The sequence below is a fragment of the Leptonychotes weddellii genome, chromosome 16 (assembly GCF_054177405.1).
Source record: "Leptonychotes weddellii isolate Sample4059 chromosome 16, ASM5417740v2, whole genome shotgun sequence".
Lineage (NCBI taxonomy): Eukaryota > Metazoa > Chordata > Mammalia > Carnivora > Phocidae > Leptonychotes > Leptonychotes weddellii.
This window is the reverse complement of record NC_138384.1, coordinates 11,335,425-11,353,957: the sequence shown is the minus strand read 5'-3', so window position 1 is coordinate 11,353,957 and position 18,533 is coordinate 11,335,425. Positions and strand designations below refer to the sequence as shown.

Sequence of the window (18,533 nt, the reverse complement as noted above, 5' to 3'; positions counted from 1 at the left end):
GGGCCGGGTGGCTCAGAAAGGTCGCACGTACCTCCAGGCCACGAGCCACACGCATAAAGCCCCCGCGTGGCGTCCGGAGCAGGGACAGGCCGCCGACCCCGGGGCTCCTTCCGGGTTGCCAGCCTCACCAACATTAGCTTCCGTCCTCTTCCGGTTCCGTTCCACTTCCGGTTCTGCCTCTTTGGGTGGGCAAACTCAGTCCGCCGCCGCCAGACCGGTTGAATCAGACCCTGAGTGTCGAGGACAGGTTCCCCAGGTGGGAACTGACGTGGGTGAGAAGACCTCTTGAGAAACTCTTTTATCTGCACTGAGCTAGCCTGAATTTCTAGTTCCCAGTGTGGGCATTTGTTGTCACAGCCTTCCCCCTTTGTTTTAGGAAAGCCCATGGGCATGTCAGTTGGGGTCTGATAAATCCCAGAAGAAACGCCTCCGCGGTGGTGTATCCAGGCAGTGGGTGGGAGTGACAACCCTCCGACCTCCACCCCAGGCGCCAGCAGAGAGGGGCGGTGTGGTCTGCAGAGAATTTTAAAACAGTAATAAGACCGAATAAGAGGGTAAGAGTTGCTAAGCTTTTTACCATCACGATGCTCCCGCAAGTCTACACAGCCTGGTCAGTGATAAAATAAATGTTCGCTCCCCGCTGGACCCGCCACCGCCATCCCCCAGCCGGCCGCCCCTCCCGGAGCCCATGACATGTGGTGAGGCACCATCAACAAGAGCAACAAACTTTGTTGATTTTCAGCGTTTTTATTTTTCAAAATATACAATTTATTTACACCTTTATTTCACAATTGTAGTTTGCATATTTATTCTGAAATTTTTAAATAACTCCACAGTAAACAGTACAAATCACAGGATCCCTCACACTGCTCTTTAGCCTTTACACTCGGCGAGTTTTCAGAAAATTTCAAGTAGTAACGGTTTGTGGGTAAGAAGGACACAAGAACAGGACAAAATTTTTTTACATAAGCCTGACATACAGGATTAGATAAGGCAGTCTGAGCAGCTACTTGGTCTGGGGCCAGACTAAGGGCATTTATATGGTTTATAAATAAGACTCTCTTATGAGCAGTGAGGGTTTTGGTTATGAGGAAGAAGGGGCGGGAACCTCATCTGCTGGGGGTGGTGCAGAGAAGCAAAAGGAGAGGGAGATAAGGCACGCAGGAAGGCTCCTTCTTGGTGTAAGGAGGCACTAGCTGGAAGGGTCCTGAGTGAGGGGGGTAGAGGCCCACCTATTTCCAGGTGGAGGTCAAGAATGGCCAGACATGGGGTGGGGCTCCCACCCACAGAGAGGCCTCTTTAGCCTCCCCTGAGGAAAAGCTTTGTGATTCTGAAGGCAGGTGGGAGGAGGGCTAGAGAAGCTGGTGGTTCCTAAAGAAAGGGGCCTGGGCTCCCGTCAGCTTCGAGGCCATGCCGCAACCCCGGGCCCATCTGCACAGGCTGGTGAGGGCCATGCGTGTGGGTGTTGGATGAGCTGCAGCCCGACGCATATGGTGCCACAGTGGGTGATTGGCTGGGGCAAAGGAACTGGAGGTGGCCTGTGGGAGGCATCATGTTGTCTCTTCTTGTGAGAGCCCTTCATCCACCTCAGTGTGGTCCACTCATCAGGAGAACAGCAAGAGCCACCAAACCCTCCCCAGGAAGGGAAGGTGAGGAAGACGAGGACACGGGCCCTGCAGACCTGCTCTTTGCAGCTCCACCATGGTGGGGAGGGGTGTCCTAGGAGTCCAAGGTGTAAGACACAGGTGGGACACAGGCTTGGCCCCAGAGGTCAGTTTCCTTCATTCCCCTTGGAAAATTCCCCGTTGACCAGGTCCTGAGGCACTCCCATGGGCTAAGGCTCAGGGCAGGGATGCTTGTGGAGAGGCTGGAATGCTCCAGGAAAGTGCTAGTCCCTGAGAGCTACTTGGTGGGTCAGGAGAGCCGTCTCAGGGTCAGTCCCAGTCTTCCTGGTCTCCCCAGCACCCCCACCAGGCACAAAGGCCTGACAAAGCCTGTCCTGCCTGGCCAAGCAAACCTTCTTTGCAGGGTCTGGATGGGGGTTGGGGGTGGGGCAGGGGCCACAGCGGGGCTGAGGGCAGGACGGTGGGGCTGGGAGTTGTCATTGCATCTTCAGGTGGGGTTCTTCCGGTATAAGGGTGTGGAAGAAGTGATCCCACAATTTAGAGCTGATGCCATATCCTGGAGAGAGAGACAAATGGGGAGAATATGAGGAAGTGGTGAAGAAGTGCGAGGGATTTCCTCGGGAAGGGAGCCTGGGGAGGGCCAGCGCGTAGGCAACATTTGAACATCTGTCCCCGCTGGCCTTCCTGGCAGAAGTCCAGAGCCCAGTACTTGTGTTTCTAGTCTCCCAAGGATGCCATTAGAATAAACCCAAGTTCCTTATCCGTCCTGAGTTCTGGGGAGAGCCTGGCCCCTGTCTGATGCTTGCCCTCTCTCTCACACTTCAGTCTCTTCCTTCTCTTTGGAGATGCCAAGTTCATTCCTGCTTCAGAGGCTGGAACAGAGGCTTTGCACCTGTTGTTCCTGGGATACTCTTTCCCCGGACACTGGATGCTGGCTCCTCTTAGTGGACGCCTCAGCTGTAAAGACAGCTCCAAACAGACACCTTCCCGGACCACTCGACCTAGTGCTGTGCTGTCCGAGGTGGGAGCCCCTGGCCCATGTAGCTGCTGAGCACCTACCACGTGGCTAGAGCTATGGAGGCACTAGATTCCTAATTTCATTTTATCTTAATTGACTTAAATTTCAATTTGAAAACGCAGTGCTGATTGAGTTACTGGAAAACTTTTAAGCACGTTTATGACAACTCACATATATGAATCTACTTTTTTGGCTTTTTTTATAGTCAATTTTTATAAACTCTAAATATATATCAAGTATTTCTAATGAAAACTTAGCACTTGAATCGAAATGTGCTCTAAGTGCAAAGTACACACCAGATGTCGAAGACTTGATATACGACAAAGAATGTAATATATCTCATTAGCTATTTTTTATATTGGTTACAGGTTGAAATGACGATATTTTGGTTGTATTTGGCTTGATATATTATTAAAACTAATTATATCTGGGGTGCCTGGATGGCTCAGTTGGTTGGGCGTCTGCCTTTGGCTCGGGTCATGATCCCAGGGGTCCTGGGATCAAGTCCTGCATTGGGCTCTCTGCTCAGTGGGGAGCCTACTTCTCCCTCTGCCCCTCCCCCTGCTCGTGATGCTTCTCTCTCTCTCAAATAAATAAATAAAAATCTTTTAAAAAATTAGAAAAAACTAATTATATCTGTTTAATTTTACTTGTCAGTGTAGCTACTAGAAAATTTAAAATCACATCTGTGACTCGCATTATATTTTGTTAGACAGAGCTGGACCCTCCCCCACATCCTGTTGGTTTCTTTTCTCTGTGGCCCTTAACACTGCCTAAAATTATCTTTGCTAATTTATTGATTTCCTGTTTGTCTCCCAGTGAGCAGGGTGGGAGCCCCAGACTAGCCTTACCGTGGATCTCTGGTACCCAGAACAGTGCCTGGCCCTTGCTAGGGGCTCAGTGGTGGCTGTCAAATAAATAAGTAAGCAAATGGAGGAGGCAGGGATGTGCAGGCCTCACCTGACTTCTGATGTGCAAAGTGATGCTTGGCGTGGTGGGCCTTCATGTTGTACAGGTAGGAGCCCTTGTGTGGCGAGCCGAAGTGCAGGTAGTAATGGATCATGTCATAGATGACGTAGCCCAGGAGGCCCCCCGCAAACACAGTGCCCCCCACCGCCTCGGGCAGGAGGAGCCGTAGGATTACATAGAAGAAGGCAATGCCCAGAGAAGCCGGCACGGGGGGGAAGACCAGGCGGGATTCATCGAAGGGTGCCTGTGGATGGAGAGGTTCACATGTCAGAAGACAGCCGGGCCGGCCTGCCTGTAGTCTCAGAAAGGCAGAGGATAGAGGCAGAGCAGCCCGCCCATTCCAGCGAGGTGGCAGCAGCCCATCATGCATGGGGGGGCCTGGCACCTTCGGTGGCCTTGGGGAGGGCAGGCCACCATGCTTGAGAGCCCTCAAGAGACTGTCCTGCTCCCAATTTCCAAGCCAGGATGGGACCTGGAAGCCTGTCCAAGTATATGGTGGTGGACGGGATGTTCACGGCTCAGAGTCCTGCTTTATGCTCATGAGGCCACTTTGGCTCTGGAATTTGCAAAGTGCTAGAGAGGAGCCCTACCACCAGACTGAGGCCTGACGTTGTCTGGGAGGGCAGCACTCCAGCAAGCTGAGGTTAATGCAGGCCCACAGGGAGGAATGGTACTGAAAGTGTTCATGGATACGTTCTCCCCATCCCTACATCCTAATGGGAGCCCTTCTTGGTTCCAAGGGGGTGTAGTCACAGTGAACCAGACAAAAGAGCCAAGCATCAGGCTCTGGAGCTTCAGAAGCCAAGGGCCAGGCATAGGGGTAAGATTTCAGAGATGCCTTGGTGAGTATTCTGAGAAGAGACAGACCCTCTCTGGGCTGAGGGGGAAGAGTAAGAGAAAGCAGGTGATAGCCACAGAGCAGTGTGCTGATGTGGGCCTCCCTCGCCCCAGAACCAGCTCCTCGAAGGAGGAGGCAGGAAGGGAGGGAAGGGGGGAAGGAGAAAAGAAGGAAGGGATGCCCCGGGAGAGGCAGAGAACAGCACTGTGCAGGAACTGAGATGCAGGAACTGAGAGGCAGCCAGGGGGATGTAGCCTCCTCAGTCAGCCCTGGCTTCTGCTCCCAGCCTCTGGATGACATACTGTCTGTCCCCGAAGAGCCCCAGGGTGGTGGAGGGTTGAGCGCACGGACTCTGGAGTTCACAGAACGGGGCACAACCTCCTGGCTGTGCCAGGTGTGACTCTGGGCAAGTTCCTCAGTTTCTTAATTTCTCCAAGCCTCAGTTTGCTGCTCTGTGGAATGGGGAGAACTGTGGCACCATCTTCAGAAGGAAACTCCCCAAGGGCCACGACTTTTTACTGCTTTGTCCAAAGGTGTCTAGAACAGTGCCCGCACATGGTGAGCACTGGGTAAACATCTGTCGAATGAATGAACTCGTTGCTGTGAGGATGATCTCTGAAATGTACCTGCAGCGTGCCTGGCATTAGTAAGGACAGTGGGCAGGCACGCACGCTCTCGAAGCCCACGCCCGGGTCAGATGGGGACCCAGTCACCCCTCCGAGCAACATGGAGTGCCCTGATTGCCTCTTGTTCCCCAGCTGACCCCCACAAAGACCCGCGGCCCCCCTGCGCTGGGGGCAGCTGCCAGGCCCCAGGCGGGAGCTGCCCCGCTCACCTTGTGGTGCTGGCCGTGCAGGATGAAGTGCAGCATGATGAGGTAATGGCTGTCGCTGGGGGGCTTCATGTGGAACAGGAAGCGGTGGATGAGGTACTCTAGCAGGCTCCAGAGGAGCATCCCCAGCACGAAGAGGCCCGGGAACACAGACTCAGGCATGGCTACCGAGTACTCTGCAGAATGGCAGGAGAGAGAGAGAGGCCAGAGTTAGGGCAGACGGCCCCGGGGGGCAGTGATGGCTGGTGGCTCCAGGCATCCTGTCTCTCTGTCCCATCACCTTGGGAGTAGCTGCTCTCCGTCCAGCAGCTATGGGGACGGGCCACACTGATGGGGCTCTTGGGTCAAAATGGGAAGGAGGCTGTGAGGATCTGTCCTGGGCTGGGAGGGGTCCTCTCAGGGAACAATGGTGCTGCTGGCCAGAGGTCTGAGATCTTCCTTGGGGGGACTAAGAGGAGCAGCTGTTGCCAGTGCTGGAAATTTCCCTGGTGCTGTGGTCTGAGTGTCCTCCCTGCCAAATTCTTATGTGAACCGAAACCTCACTGCCAATGGGAAGGTATTGGGAGGTGGAGCCTTTGGGGGGCTCTTAGGTCATGAGGGTGGAGCCATCACGAACAGGACTAGTGCCCTCATAAAAGAGACCCCACTGAGCTCCTCCCTGTTTCGGCCATGTGAGGATACAACAAGAAGTTTGGGACCTGCAAGGGGGCGCCTCACCTGACCAGGCTGGCATCCTGATCTTGGACTTTCAGTCTTTGGAACTCTGAGCAATCAATTTCTGTTTTTTATAAGCCACCCAGTCTGCGATGTTTTGTTAAAGCAGTCCAAATGGCTGACATGCCTGGGAAGGGTGACCTTGCTTTAGTGGAATTGGGGAGAGGGAGGGATGACCCCAACTAAGACCAGGGGACTATTGATGAAAGATGTTTTAACAAAAAGGGATGGGGGAGGGAGGGGCAGGAGGGACAGAAAAACCCAAGTACAGAAATCTCAACAGACAAGACTTGAAATCATAGCATACGAGGGAGATGTGGAAAACCTGAAGATGATTCGCCTGGAGACCAGAAGACCGGAGAGATGGACTTGTCATCAAGTGTGAGGTTCCCCACCCCCAACCCTCTGATGACAGTCTTGGAAGCTCTCATTTCTTGTCCCCATTCACTCTTGGCTTCACAGGGACACCAGCTCCGGTCACTGTTTTCTCCACGCCTATTCTCATTCCGAGTTATACTTTCCTCCATAAGCCATTGCTTTGGCCAGGCTTCCTCTCCCTTTTGAAAAATAACAGCCTTCTTGAAATATAATTCACATATCCTACAATTCACCCCCTTAAGGTGTACAATTCAGTGGTTTCTTTCATATATTCAGTATTGTGCAACCAATCAGCGGTCAATTCTAGAACATTTCTATCACCCCAAAAAGAAACTCTGTCTCTGTTAGCAGTCACTCCTCATTCCTCCGCACTCCTGCTGTTTCCCAGCCCCTGGAAACCACAAACCTGCTTTTGGTCTACAGACTTGCCTATGCTGGACACTCCATATAAACAGAATCCTAGGGCGCCTGGGTGGCTCAGTTGGTTAAGCGACTGCCTTCGGCTCAGGTCATGATCCTGGAGTCCCTGGATCGAGTCCCGCATCGGGCTCCCTACTCAGCGGGGAGCCTGCTTCTCCCTCTGACCCTCCCCCTTCTCATGTGCTCTCTGTCTCTCTCATTCTCTCTGTCTCAAATAAATAAATAAAATCTTTAAAAAAAAAAAAAAAACACCAGAATCCTACCATGTGTGGTCTTTTATGACTGGCTTTTTTAACATATACTATTTTCAAGGCTCATCCATGTTGTAGCATGGATCCGGACTTCATTCCTTTTCAAGGCTGAATATTTTTCCATTTGTATGGATGTACCACCTCTGTTTATCCGTTCCTCAGTTGATGGAGATCTGGGCTGTTTCTACTTTGGGGCTATTACGGTAAATGCTGCTATGAGCATTCAAGTACAAGTTTTTGTGTGGGCGTGGTTTCCGTTGTCCTGGGGATAAGCCTAGGAGTGAAGTTCCTGGGTCATATCGTAACTAAATTTAATCTTCTGATTTTTGTGCGCTGTTTCAGGGGAGCCCGTCCACAGCTTCTCAGATTCTTGAAGGATCTAGGACCGATATAGTTAGAATACACAGCTCCTCTCCCCGCCTGCTGGGTCACTTGGCTTTTCTCCTCTTCTCTAGATGCCCCTTGTCAGATGCCATCATGGAAATGCTGCCTCTGTCCCCAGCATCAGAGCCTTGATCCTCTACTCTCGCACACTCTCTACTGGATCCTGGAAGTCGGCCACACCCACAGGCCACCCCTCCCCGCCGCCGCCTCCATCCCCACCCAGACCTCCACCTTCACCCCGGTCCTGGACAGCCACTGGCTCCTGGGCACCTCCAGATGGCTGTCCACAGGCCCCCAAAGTCAACAGCTGTGAAGTGAGGCCAATCCTCCTCCACTTCTTCCTGCCCATCCTGTCACCCTAGGTTGCTCCTCTTGGGTTTCTTCCTCAGCCAGAGGTTCCAACATCCACATGTTGGCTTAACTTATCCCTCCCTCCTGCATCCACCCAGGCACCAGGCCCTGTGGGTTCTCCCTCTTTAACATCTCTTGGCAAAGTAAAAGAAGCCAGATATGAAAGTCCACATGTTGTACAATTCCACCTGTATGGAATGTCCAGAATTGGCAAATGTACGGAGGCAGAAGGTATATTTGGTGGTTACCAGGGGCTGAGGGAAGGGGAGATGGGGAGCGACTACTCAGTGGGCACGGGGTTTCCTTTTGGGGTGGTGAAAATGTTCTGGAACTAGGCCGAGATGGTGGTTGTACCCCGTCACAAATGTACTAAATGCCACTGAATTGATCACTTTAAAATGGTTAACTTTATGTTATGGGATTCTCATCTCAATTTTAAAAAATGTCTCTGGTCGATTCACTGCTCTTAAATCTCCTACCACCTTATCACCTCTTGCCCAATGAGGCATCTGCCTCCCATCCCAATCCCCTGTGTCCGTGCACTGTTCAAACTCTTCTAATGGTGCCTCATTACCTTTAAGGTAAAGTGCAAACCCCCAGCAGGGCACTCAAAGTCCCTCGAGACCCGTGCTGCCGGCCACATCCCTGCCTCGTTTCCCTGTCCACCTGTCCTGGGGCCAAATCAGAGCCCTTGTGGCTCCTTAGATGTACCTCATCCTCCTTCCTCCCCACTCTCACCATATGCCTAATTTTGCTCATATTTTCTTTACTTCCCTCCCTGCCCCCTTATCCTTGGAGATTCAGCCCAGGTGTCTGCCTCGAGAAGCCTCCGAAGATGCCCTTTATCCCCACCTGGGCTGGTTTCGGAGCTCCTGCCCCGCCCTTCACATCATGCTTTTCACGCTGCACTGTGGCTGTTTTACCCTTCGTCCCCATTTTATGGGCAGAGTGGGCCCCTCGTGGATGACCACAGGTGGCTGCTGAGGAAGGAAGAAAGCCCAGGAAGGCAGGGGGAGGAGGTGACCTTCTGGCTCTTTGAAACAGAATCTAGGCCCAGCCCCATTCGACAAAACAATGAAGGACCAATGTGAACCTGACCTTTTGTCCCAGGCCGAGCTGAGGGGTGGGGGAAAGGGTGAGCAGTAACCATAAGAGAGCCCTGAAGGCTTCTCAAATGGGACCATACTGCTGACTGCTGACTCAGTGGGGTTGGGGGAGGGAGCAGTGGCCTTCTGCAACCCCTCCCCCACCCAGGGCCTACTAGCCAAATCCCTAGCAATTGGCACCCCAAGTCTGGCTTGCTCCTCAGTCCACTTGTTCCTAACCTGCAGCTCTGCAGATGACTGTCCCACAGAGGTGAGCTCAGCGGGTGGAAGTTCATCAGGATGTCAACCTAAGCTGTGTCCACATTTGGTACAAGATGCTTGCCTAGCAGCTTTGTGTGAGAGGCCGTCCGACCTTGGTGGGGCTGCTCAGGTAGGAAAGAAAGCCCTCCTTCCGGGGAAGCTCTGACACCTCTGGGGGTCCTTCAGAACACTCTGGTGAAGTACACTGAGCACAGGCTTTGGATTTGCAGACCTGGGTTCAAATCCTGGCTCTGCACCACCTCAGTGTTTTCTCAACAGTAAAATATCCTACCCACCATGAAAGGCTGTTGTTAGGATGGAGGAAACAGAATACCTGATTATATGATGAGGATATATATTATATAGTAAGACTAATATATAATTATATATTAATACTGATAATAATATGCTGCTCATATATAATAAGTAGCCTCTGTGATTTTCAAATGGGACCATTTAAATTTAAGTATGAGGCAAAATACATCTAAGTTCTAACTTGTGCCCACCTTGTCTTGATGCTCCTTGTAGAGTTCTGGAGGGTCCCTGGTTGAAGAAGGAGGTTCCCAGCCCAGCCCCCCGTCTCCCCCCTCCCACAGTGCAGGAGCCCTACCTTGCTGCTTAGCTCTCTTGGCAGCAGGGAAGGGACTGGACACGCAGGAACATTCCCTGGCCACAGACTTTGGTCTTGATCTTTGCTCGGGCTCCCACCGCAGAGTCCCGGTGGTGGCCTGCATCCCAAGGGGGTGGCCTGCAACCCAAGGGTGCTGCCTGGCCATGGTTCTGGCGTGGTCCTCACTCTAACCTGCTCCCAGGAACCACTCTGGGGGCCATCCTAAATTTGCAGAACCCCTCTGCCTTTCCAAGCATTTTCACACACGCGTCTAGGAATTTCAGCATTGAACTGGTACCTCCATTCAGCTTCTCCGGCTCCTTGGCAACCTGACTTGTCTGCCTGTATTCCCGTGTACCCTCTGTCCAGCAGCTGCACTGGGACCCTGCTGAGCATCCCCTCCCCTCCTTCTGTGGTTCTTGTCCTCTCTGCATGGGGTCTGTGCCTCGCTTGATGAGTTAGGGGATGAGGGAGGGCTGTGGACACCTCTCTCTCATGCAATCATTGCTGGCCTTGCAGTCACAAACTCTACCCTGGACCTCTATCAGATAGCACAGTTCAGCTCTCTGCAGAGGCCTGCCTTCGGACCCAGCCCTCAAATCACTCTCCCTGCACGCAGAAGAGTCCCCTCCTATAGGTCAAGTCTCTGCCCGCCCCCTCACCCCAGCATCAGCCCTGTCGGCCCATCCGGCCGGAGCTGGTACCGAGTGGCATCTCTGGAGGAATCGTGCAGAAGGACCTGGGCCAAAGCTCTGGCGTCCCCCACCCCCTCCGGCTGCCAGCCTTGGCGGCCCGGCCACTGTTGGTGATTGTTAGAGCAGCGCCGGGTGGACAGTGGGCGATTCAGTGAGCAGCCCTTCTGAGCAACAAGCCCCGTGCTGTGCCTGAGCTATTCAGCGTGGGCAGAAAAGGGTAACCTTGGCTTGCAGGGCGGGCACGTTAACCCGTGGTGTGCGGGAGCAGTTCCGGGCACTGGGGGGCTTCCTGCAGCTTGTCCATCTCCCACCCCAGCCCGGGCCAGCTGGGACAACGGAGGCTCTCACCACTGCGGCCTCCTGGCCCCTCTTGCCTAAGCCATTCAGGCCCTCAGCTTGCCACTCCCAGCAGAGATGGGCAGGAACGAAGCCTTGGAGTGTGTCTGGCGGGGTGGGGGGGGGCTCTGACGGCTCACAGTCAGGAACGTGACGTGCCATCAGGAGAGGAAAGCCCACCTCAACGACTCCCAGCAGCCCTCTCCTGCCTGTCCCCCAACCTCGCCTCGGTCTGAGCCACCCCCTGGGGGCTAGGCACCTCCCCGAGGCCGGCTGTGCTAGGACAGGAGACCATCTGGGCAGGTGGCTTGTTCCTAGGCGCACAAGGAGGGCAGTAAGCTTGGGAGGCAGGCTGGCAGAAGTGGCCACACCCAAGCCCGTCCTAGCCACGTGACCTGAATCCCTCACTTGACCTGTCTGAGGCGCACCATCTCCTCATCTCTAAAAGGGCATGATGACAGTATCTCTCTCGAGGGAAGGCTGGGAGGGTTAAGGGAGATGGTCCCTGGAAAGCAGTCGGCCTGGCCTGTGGTAAGTGCTCAGCAGCGGTCAGGGGTTCTGCTGCATGGGCCTTTGCCCAGGGAACATGGTAGGATACTCCCACATCTTTCTCGCCCAGGTTCTAATCTGTGCTGTGTTCGCGGAGCATTGTGAGTCCAGCTCCCGGCTGTGCACCTAGTGAAATGATTTCATTCAGTTTCTTGACCATCCCAAGTCACACATTTTCCAGCACTAGACTCAGCAAGAAGCCCTCTCCTTTACTGCTATGAAATGATTTCATTTGGTTTCTGCTAACATGTTGCTGGTTTTGTTTTGTTTTGTTTCCTTTATCCACTTGGGGTTGGGGTGGGGGGAGTCCGACATTGTTCTTTGGAAGTCTATTGCTACAGATAGGTCTCATCTACAAATGTTTGGGATGTGGCTTGGGGTTCTATGTTCTTCGAAACTCAGGACTAGACGGCACTGCAATCTCCTGCCTCCGGGAAGGAACCAACATTACCTGTGCTGAAGGACTCGAAGAGTCGAACGTTGCCCTGAGCGAGGGTTCGGTAGTGGGACCAACTGAGGTACAGCATCAGGGGCATCCAGATGATAGGGACACTGTACCTGCAGGAGAGCCATCAGGGTAAGAGAGATACACGCACTGGGGCTCGACAGCGTCCAGCTTCCCCAGAGATGTATCTCTCAACTAGAGGAAGGGATAAATGAGACCAAAGCCTATACAGAAAGCATATGGAGACATAGGGCCAAAGGGACACTGCTTTGGGGCGGGGAGGAGAAAAGAAGAGAGAGACTGTAAGTCTTTCTGCTTCTCTCTCGGAGAGAAGTTATTGGCAGAAAAGAACTGCATGCCTGTGGCTAGACTCTGTGCAGCTGGATAGATGCTGACCTCTTGTGGAAAAGGAGCCAATTGCAGGCAAAATAATTCCCGTGGGCTTTAGAAGCTGGAAAATCCTCAAAAAGAGTTTGGACTAGAACAGGGGTGACACTGAAAGTGGTTCCTGGCTACATGTTAGGTTGCCACTCACTCAATGGACAAGCCATGCAGAGGAATGGATTATGTCTATGGCATGTTCCACTATGCCCCAAGAGCTATAGTACAGCTCTGGGCTCTGGGGAGGGCCCCAGTTGCCCCTTCCCCTTCTGTATCTGACTGGCAGCGTCAGGGAGAGAGGGACAGCCCACCATGGACCCAGAGCAGGGCTCACCAGACACTCTTGGAGAGGGCCTCGATGAGGTCAGACTGGAAGAGACGGATGGGCCTGATCACTGGCTGGTGGACCCACTCATCATACTTCTCTCCCAAGTGGCCTACCTGCCACAGGAGGGGCTTCCGCCAGTCTACCAAATCCTGCAAGAGACAAAGTCAAGTGGACTTGATATTCACACCTGTGCACACTCGTTCTTCCAATATCCCAATCCCCATCCTCCACCTCAGCTCGCGGGATCTGTATGGCACGACCCACCCTTCCACTTTGATGATCCCAGAACTGACCAAGCCCCTCACGTCAGCCCCCCTGGTCATGGAAATATGATCTAAGACAGGCCCATGACCTGAGCTGGTGCAATGAGCCGTCACCCTTTCTTTCTTCCTGCTGGAGATGCTAAGTTGGCAGGGCATGACCCTGGAGTTGCTAGCAGAGCCTACCTGAGGACTTGGTTAACACAGAGGATAGGCAAACCGGGAGCTGGAGACACTGAATCTGGGTGACGACACCTGCACACCCAGATTCAGCCATGCCTGAAGCCTGAAGTCCTTCCCAGGAACCAATACATTCTGTACTGGTAATAAAAGAGGCCTTTTCCCTTTTACCATGGGCTTTCTTCTTGACGTTGAGTGATTCATTCATTCAAAAATTTGCTTGATATTTCATGTGTGTATGTATTTTTATGCAAGCTGCTGAGAAAAATAAACAGGAATATAAATGACCATCTTTGCTTTATCTAGCTTAGTGCTTAATCAGAGTAGACTCTAGAGTCAGGTCCAGGTACAGATCCTGGCTCCATCACTTACTGTGTGACCTTGGGCAAATTACTTGACCTCTCTGAGCTTCAGCTTCCCCAGCTATGAGATGGAAGTAATAATAATAGTACCTGCCTAAAGTGCTCGGCAACACGAAACATGCCAGGCGAGATAGTTTGTTTAGTGGTGATGCGGGTAGGCTGAGATCAGGAGGCAGAATGACTGGTACAAATGCCTGGGTCCAGGGTTGAAGAGAAAGACTTTGCGAAAACCCGGGCGTTGGGCTAGAGCTCACACAACATGGAGGACTAGGAAAGGAGGAGAGGGGAAGGGTGTAGAGGGAGAAACGGAGTTGAGAATGACTGTGGGCCACCTGGTACCTTGACACTGATCCGCAGGGCAGTAGAAAGAAATCTGCTGACAGCGTTAGATGGCAGAACACCCCGTACCAGGCCCACGACTTGGCACTTTTTCCTCCAGGCCAACTGTTTCCAAGGTAGGGATGTATACATATCCTAGGGGTACTCACAGGCTGATCCACAGATGCAGGGAGAGAATATTAGAGACTCCTTCTATTTGTGATATATTTATCTCATCTTTAAACCACATATGAATATTTTCTAATGTACATGATACAAGAGTACATTAGCACATGCAAATAATTTATAGAAAATTAAAATGGACATAGAATGGAGAATGTGCTCTAAATGTTTTACTCATAGGGATGCAAGATCAAAAAAACTTGGAAGCTGCAGCTCTAGGCAATGGGAAGCTCTTAAAGATTTCTGAAAGTCCGTGTATTGAAGAAGATTAATCTGGATCAAAATCAGTAAACTAAAACTGGTAAAGAACAATTAATTTGTAGTGAGGGACCACCTTCAAAGACAGACTCTGCCATTTATCAGAAGTGGGCAAGTGCCTTTACCTCTTGGAGCTCCTAGGCTCTCACCTCTATAAAGCCGGTGTGCTCTGACCTACCACCCACAATAGGAGAGAGGGTGAGATGTGCCCAGTGAGTGGTGGGTGCCAGTAAATCTCTAATATAAGGGAGGTAGGCGGCCACTGAGGGTGAGAAGAGAGATAGTGTCAGGAGAGTAAAGGAGAGGAAAAGGAGGTGTACGTGGAGGGAGAGCTCTCGAGCCTGGGAGAAGGAGTCAACAGTGATTCAGAGACCTGTTTTCCCGCATCCCTGGCTGGAATGTCATCCTTGCCCAGACCTCCCTGCCAAAGCTCGCATAGCTTTAGCAGATCTCCCAGCCCTGCCACAGGTGAAACCAGACCCACTGTCACTGCCTTGGAGCAGGGGCATAGGGGCCTTGGGGCAAGCAGGGGATTCACTGGGTATTCTTCTGTGCAGGTGACCTGGGGGAAAGGCCCAAAGTTCTTTGTGGTTCCTGCCATGTGAACTCAGTAATTCCCACGTAGTGGCTGCCTTCCTGCTTCTCAGGCTAGGAGATGACTCAGGTCAGCCTGGAGCCATCCCACTCAGCACCAGTCATACCAGGCAATCACCCCAACTCCACCTGGTGCCTGCTCCCTTCCTGGCCCCAGTCCCCATGCCTCCTTGACTTTCTTCCTTGGGTCTCATAACAAACAGATTCACTGGGTGCAGCCGGTCTCATTCTCTCCATTCCTCTGCCTCATGTCTCTACACATGCACGCACATAGCACCACCACTACCCAGAAAAAGGACTGGAGGAACCAGCTAGTGGCCTGTATTTACCTTATCTTGCAGCAGCCCACAGAGCCCCACCTCAGAGGAAGCAAAGCCAGGGTCATGGTGAGAGCTTGAGGCTTTGTCCCAACTGCAATTACCTTGAGAACTAACGTTCGCAGAGCATTTGTCATGTGCCAAGCAAGGTTCGAAACATGTTATATGAATTAAATAATTTGAGGGAAAAAAAAAAAGAAAAAGGGATTAAATAATTTGATCCTCACCATACCCCTAACTAGGCAGGTACTGTTATTATTGCTATTTTGCAGATGGGAAATGAAGCTGGGTAATTTGCCCAAGGTTGCCCAGTTATGTTTTCTTGATGAATTGGCTCCTTTATCATTGGGTAATAGCCATCTTGGTCCCTGGTAATATTCCTTGTCCCAAAGCCCACTTTGTCTGATTTTAATGGAACCACTACTGGGTTTTTTTTACGCTTGGTGTTTGCATGGTCTATCTTTTCCCACCCTTTTACTTTCCTCTTGCGTATGTCTTTACATTTAAAGTGCATCTCTTGAAGACAGCATATAGTTGGGTCTTGCTTTTTTAATCTAGTCAGACAATCTCCGCCTTTTAATTGGAGTGTTTTGTCCATTTACATTTAATGCTTGGGTAGTTCTACCATCTTGCTGTTTCTTTTCTACTGTCTCCTCTGCCTTCCTTTCTTGTCTTGTTTGCATTAATCAAGTATTTAGAAATATTTTTTTTAAAGATTTTATTTATTTGAGAGAGAGAGAAAAAAAACGAGTAATAGGGAGGGGAGAGAGAAAGAGAGAGTGAGAAGCAGACTCCCTGCTGAGCAGGAAGCCTGATGTGGGGTTCAATCCCAGGACCCGGAGATCATGACCTGAGCTGATGAGAGATGCTTAACCGACTGAGCCACCCAGGTGCCCTGAAATAGTCTACATTATAATCTCTATTGGCTTTTTAGCTATGCCCTTTTGTATTTTTCCCACAGTTGCTGCTCTAAGGATAATATGCATCCTTAACTTATCACCATCTATCTTGAATGAAACCCCTGGATTTTCTATGTTCCATTTTCACATGTTACACACAACATTCAATGCCTTTTTTCATTTGTACACGTAATTCAAACTTAGCTAACTTAGGCAGTGAATGTTTCTAGCTATAACACAGTGGTACGGCCAGGTAGGCCCCTCTCTCAGCCTAGCAGTGGTTTGGGCAAATTTTTACCTATTGATCCATTTTGCCCTTAGTTCATAAAGTGAGTAGAAAACAGCATAGGACTTGTAAGCTTAATTCAGTTGCGACACAGGAAGAATGTCTAGGTGAGCAGCAAACCAGGATTCTAGCCTGAATCGTACACCCTATTGCAGAGAACAGAACAATAGGACAGAAGATAGGAGGGCTGGTCATTTTCTGGTGTGGTAGTCAGGGCCAGCCCCCTCAGCCCCCCACCCCCTTGAACACAGGGGTCTCCTATTCGATGTCCTGTGGCCCATCTGGTCTTTGGAGATGACTTTGGTCCCTTCCTGGGTAGACCAGTGGTCACTGGCCACTGTACAAATGGCAGGCTTGCTGTCTAGAGTTGGTTGCAAGGCTGCCTCTGACCTACTCCCCAGCCCAGTCTTCCCTCCACACAGTCTCCTGGGGGATGGGACATTCACCATATGCTCAACCTTGATTTAGACAGTACATGCACTGACGAGGTGTCTTTTCTCAATTCTCTTCCAGTCCTGATCACTGACAGAGAAAGTCTCAGCTGGGTCCTAATACGTCCAGCACCGCTCACTCACTTACTGGGTCATTTCCAACATGGCACCTGTCTGGGAACTGCTCTTGAGAAGGGAGGATGGTAAAAGAGGACAGCTCAGAATCTGATGGGATAGGAAGATGGGAATCCAAATAAATTCCACTTCCCCTTCACCCTGGCTAATGATCCCTTGGCTCCTTAGTCCTCCCAGACAAATGGCTCTCTTCTTCCCCCTCCCAGCACCTGGTCCTGAACCCTTCCCACCCCTACTTCCTCAGGCTCTGGGACACGAGGAACATATGGGCAACAGTCTGTAGCTTCTGCATGAGGCTGAGTGGGGAAAAGGAGGCGAGAACAGACCCCTGACCACACTTCCAGTTCCCAGGCACTGGGGGCTTCCATAGCTACCTTCCCAATAGCAAATCCTCCTTTTACAGACGTGGAGCCTGATGCTCAGAGACAGCAAGTGATTCACTCAGGGGTACCCAGTTAAAGCTGTGTGGATGAAGGTGAAGATATACCCAGAAACTGCTTGTTGAGGGTGGGGGTGGGGGTCCTTTAATGAACTCAAAAATCCTGTGCAACAGGCTGGGCCCCAGGAAACACATGCAAATGGGGGTAAGTTTGGCCCAAGTCCTACTCCCCTCCCCCACCCAGCTCTGCCCCTGACCCAAGGGAGGGGGAGGGCTCTCCTGGGCTATGTTTGGAATGCAGCAAGGCCTGCAGGGGGAAAGGGCAGCCTGCTGCCCAGAGGGAGCACGGGAGGGCTTGCATGCTACCAGGGTTGGAAGGGGGCCTCCTCTGTCCCCCAGGTCCCCCTCCTCCCAGGCAGCACAGGGACAAGGTGGCACAGAACTCTTCCCAGGGGCCGCCCCAGCTCAGGAGTGGCGAGTGGGGACTCTGCTTTGCCCCAGACAGGGCACATGTGAGGAGAGGGGGCCACTGGCCCAGTGTTCCTCCCACCTCCACAGCCATGACCTAAGGAGAAGAGTGAGGACAAGCTCTACCGGAATCCCAGCTACTGTTTCTTTGTCCTTGTCATAGGCCCCCTGGGCTTAGCCTTCATGTCCATTATCCTATACGAGCTGTGATTTTGAGAGCTAGAGCCTGAGATGACCCCATTCTACAGATGAGGAGACTGAGGTCAGATGCTCAATGGTCTATGCTGCAGACAGGACCTGCACCCACGCCAGCCCAGCTCCAGAGTCCGAGGTCTCAACCACAGGGCCGGGAGGCCTCCTATCAGCTGGCTCAGGCCCCCCATGGCTGTGAATTCCCCAGCACAGAGGCTTTGAGGGCCCCACAGGGGCCTTAAGGGGTGGCTGCAGGCCCATCCTGTACAGTCTAACGGGGGCCCCCAGCTGGACAAGCTCAAGTCCACAGAGGCAGTTCCAGTCCACCCACTTCCTCCTTGTACCCAGGGGAAGTGGTAGCCTCAGGCTTCCCCCCATGAGGGTTCAGAGATGAGTGTGGCCGGGAAGCAGGGGTGAAGGGCCAGACCTCAGAGAGAGAGAGAAGGTATGGCCATGTCATACAGAAAGTCAGTGGGACCTCAATCCTTGGGGCTGAAGAACAGCAGAGGCACCTGCCCATCCCAAAGCAAGGTTGGCTGGTCTTTCACCAGCAGCACACTTTCTATACCCCTTCCTACATTTCCAGATCCTCCTAATAAACCCACGTACTGGGTGGGAATAATTTCCTCCATCTTGCAGATAAACAGACCTGGAGCTGTGTGTGGCCACCCAGGCATATGTCCTGTCCGCCCCCCCCCCGGCCCCCCACCTGCCCCATCCACTGCCCTCGCAGGGATACAGAGGGCAGAGCCCACGCAGCGCACCTGCCTGTTTCCCTTCTGGGGGCAGGTATTTTCTAAG

The 18,533-nt window shown here is 52.2% G+C and overlaps 1 protein-coding gene across 1 annotated transcript in view; it reads right to left on the bottom strand.

Annotated features, from left to right (window-relative positions):
* Positions 1 to 721: 721 nt before the first annotated feature.
* The window catches only part of FA2H (fatty acid 2-hydroxylase), a 47,971-nt gene continuing 30,159 nt past the window's right edge, over positions 722 to 18,533 (bottom strand). Inside the window, exons 3-7 of the mRNA XM_006744401.3 lie at positions 12,477 to 12,619; positions 11,768 to 11,874; positions 5,286 to 5,458; positions 3,604 to 3,856; positions 722 to 2,181 (exon numbers count right to left, since the gene is read on the bottom strand). Of these exons, the coding sequence (XP_006744464.2) occupies positions 2,102 to 2,181; positions 3,604 to 3,856; positions 5,286 to 5,458; positions 11,768 to 11,874; positions 12,477 to 12,619 (756 nt within the window). The 3' untranslated portion in view covers positions 722 to 2,101. The remainder of the gene's footprint in view (positions 2,182 to 3,603; positions 3,857 to 5,285; positions 5,459 to 11,767; positions 11,875 to 12,476; positions 12,620 to 18,533) is intronic.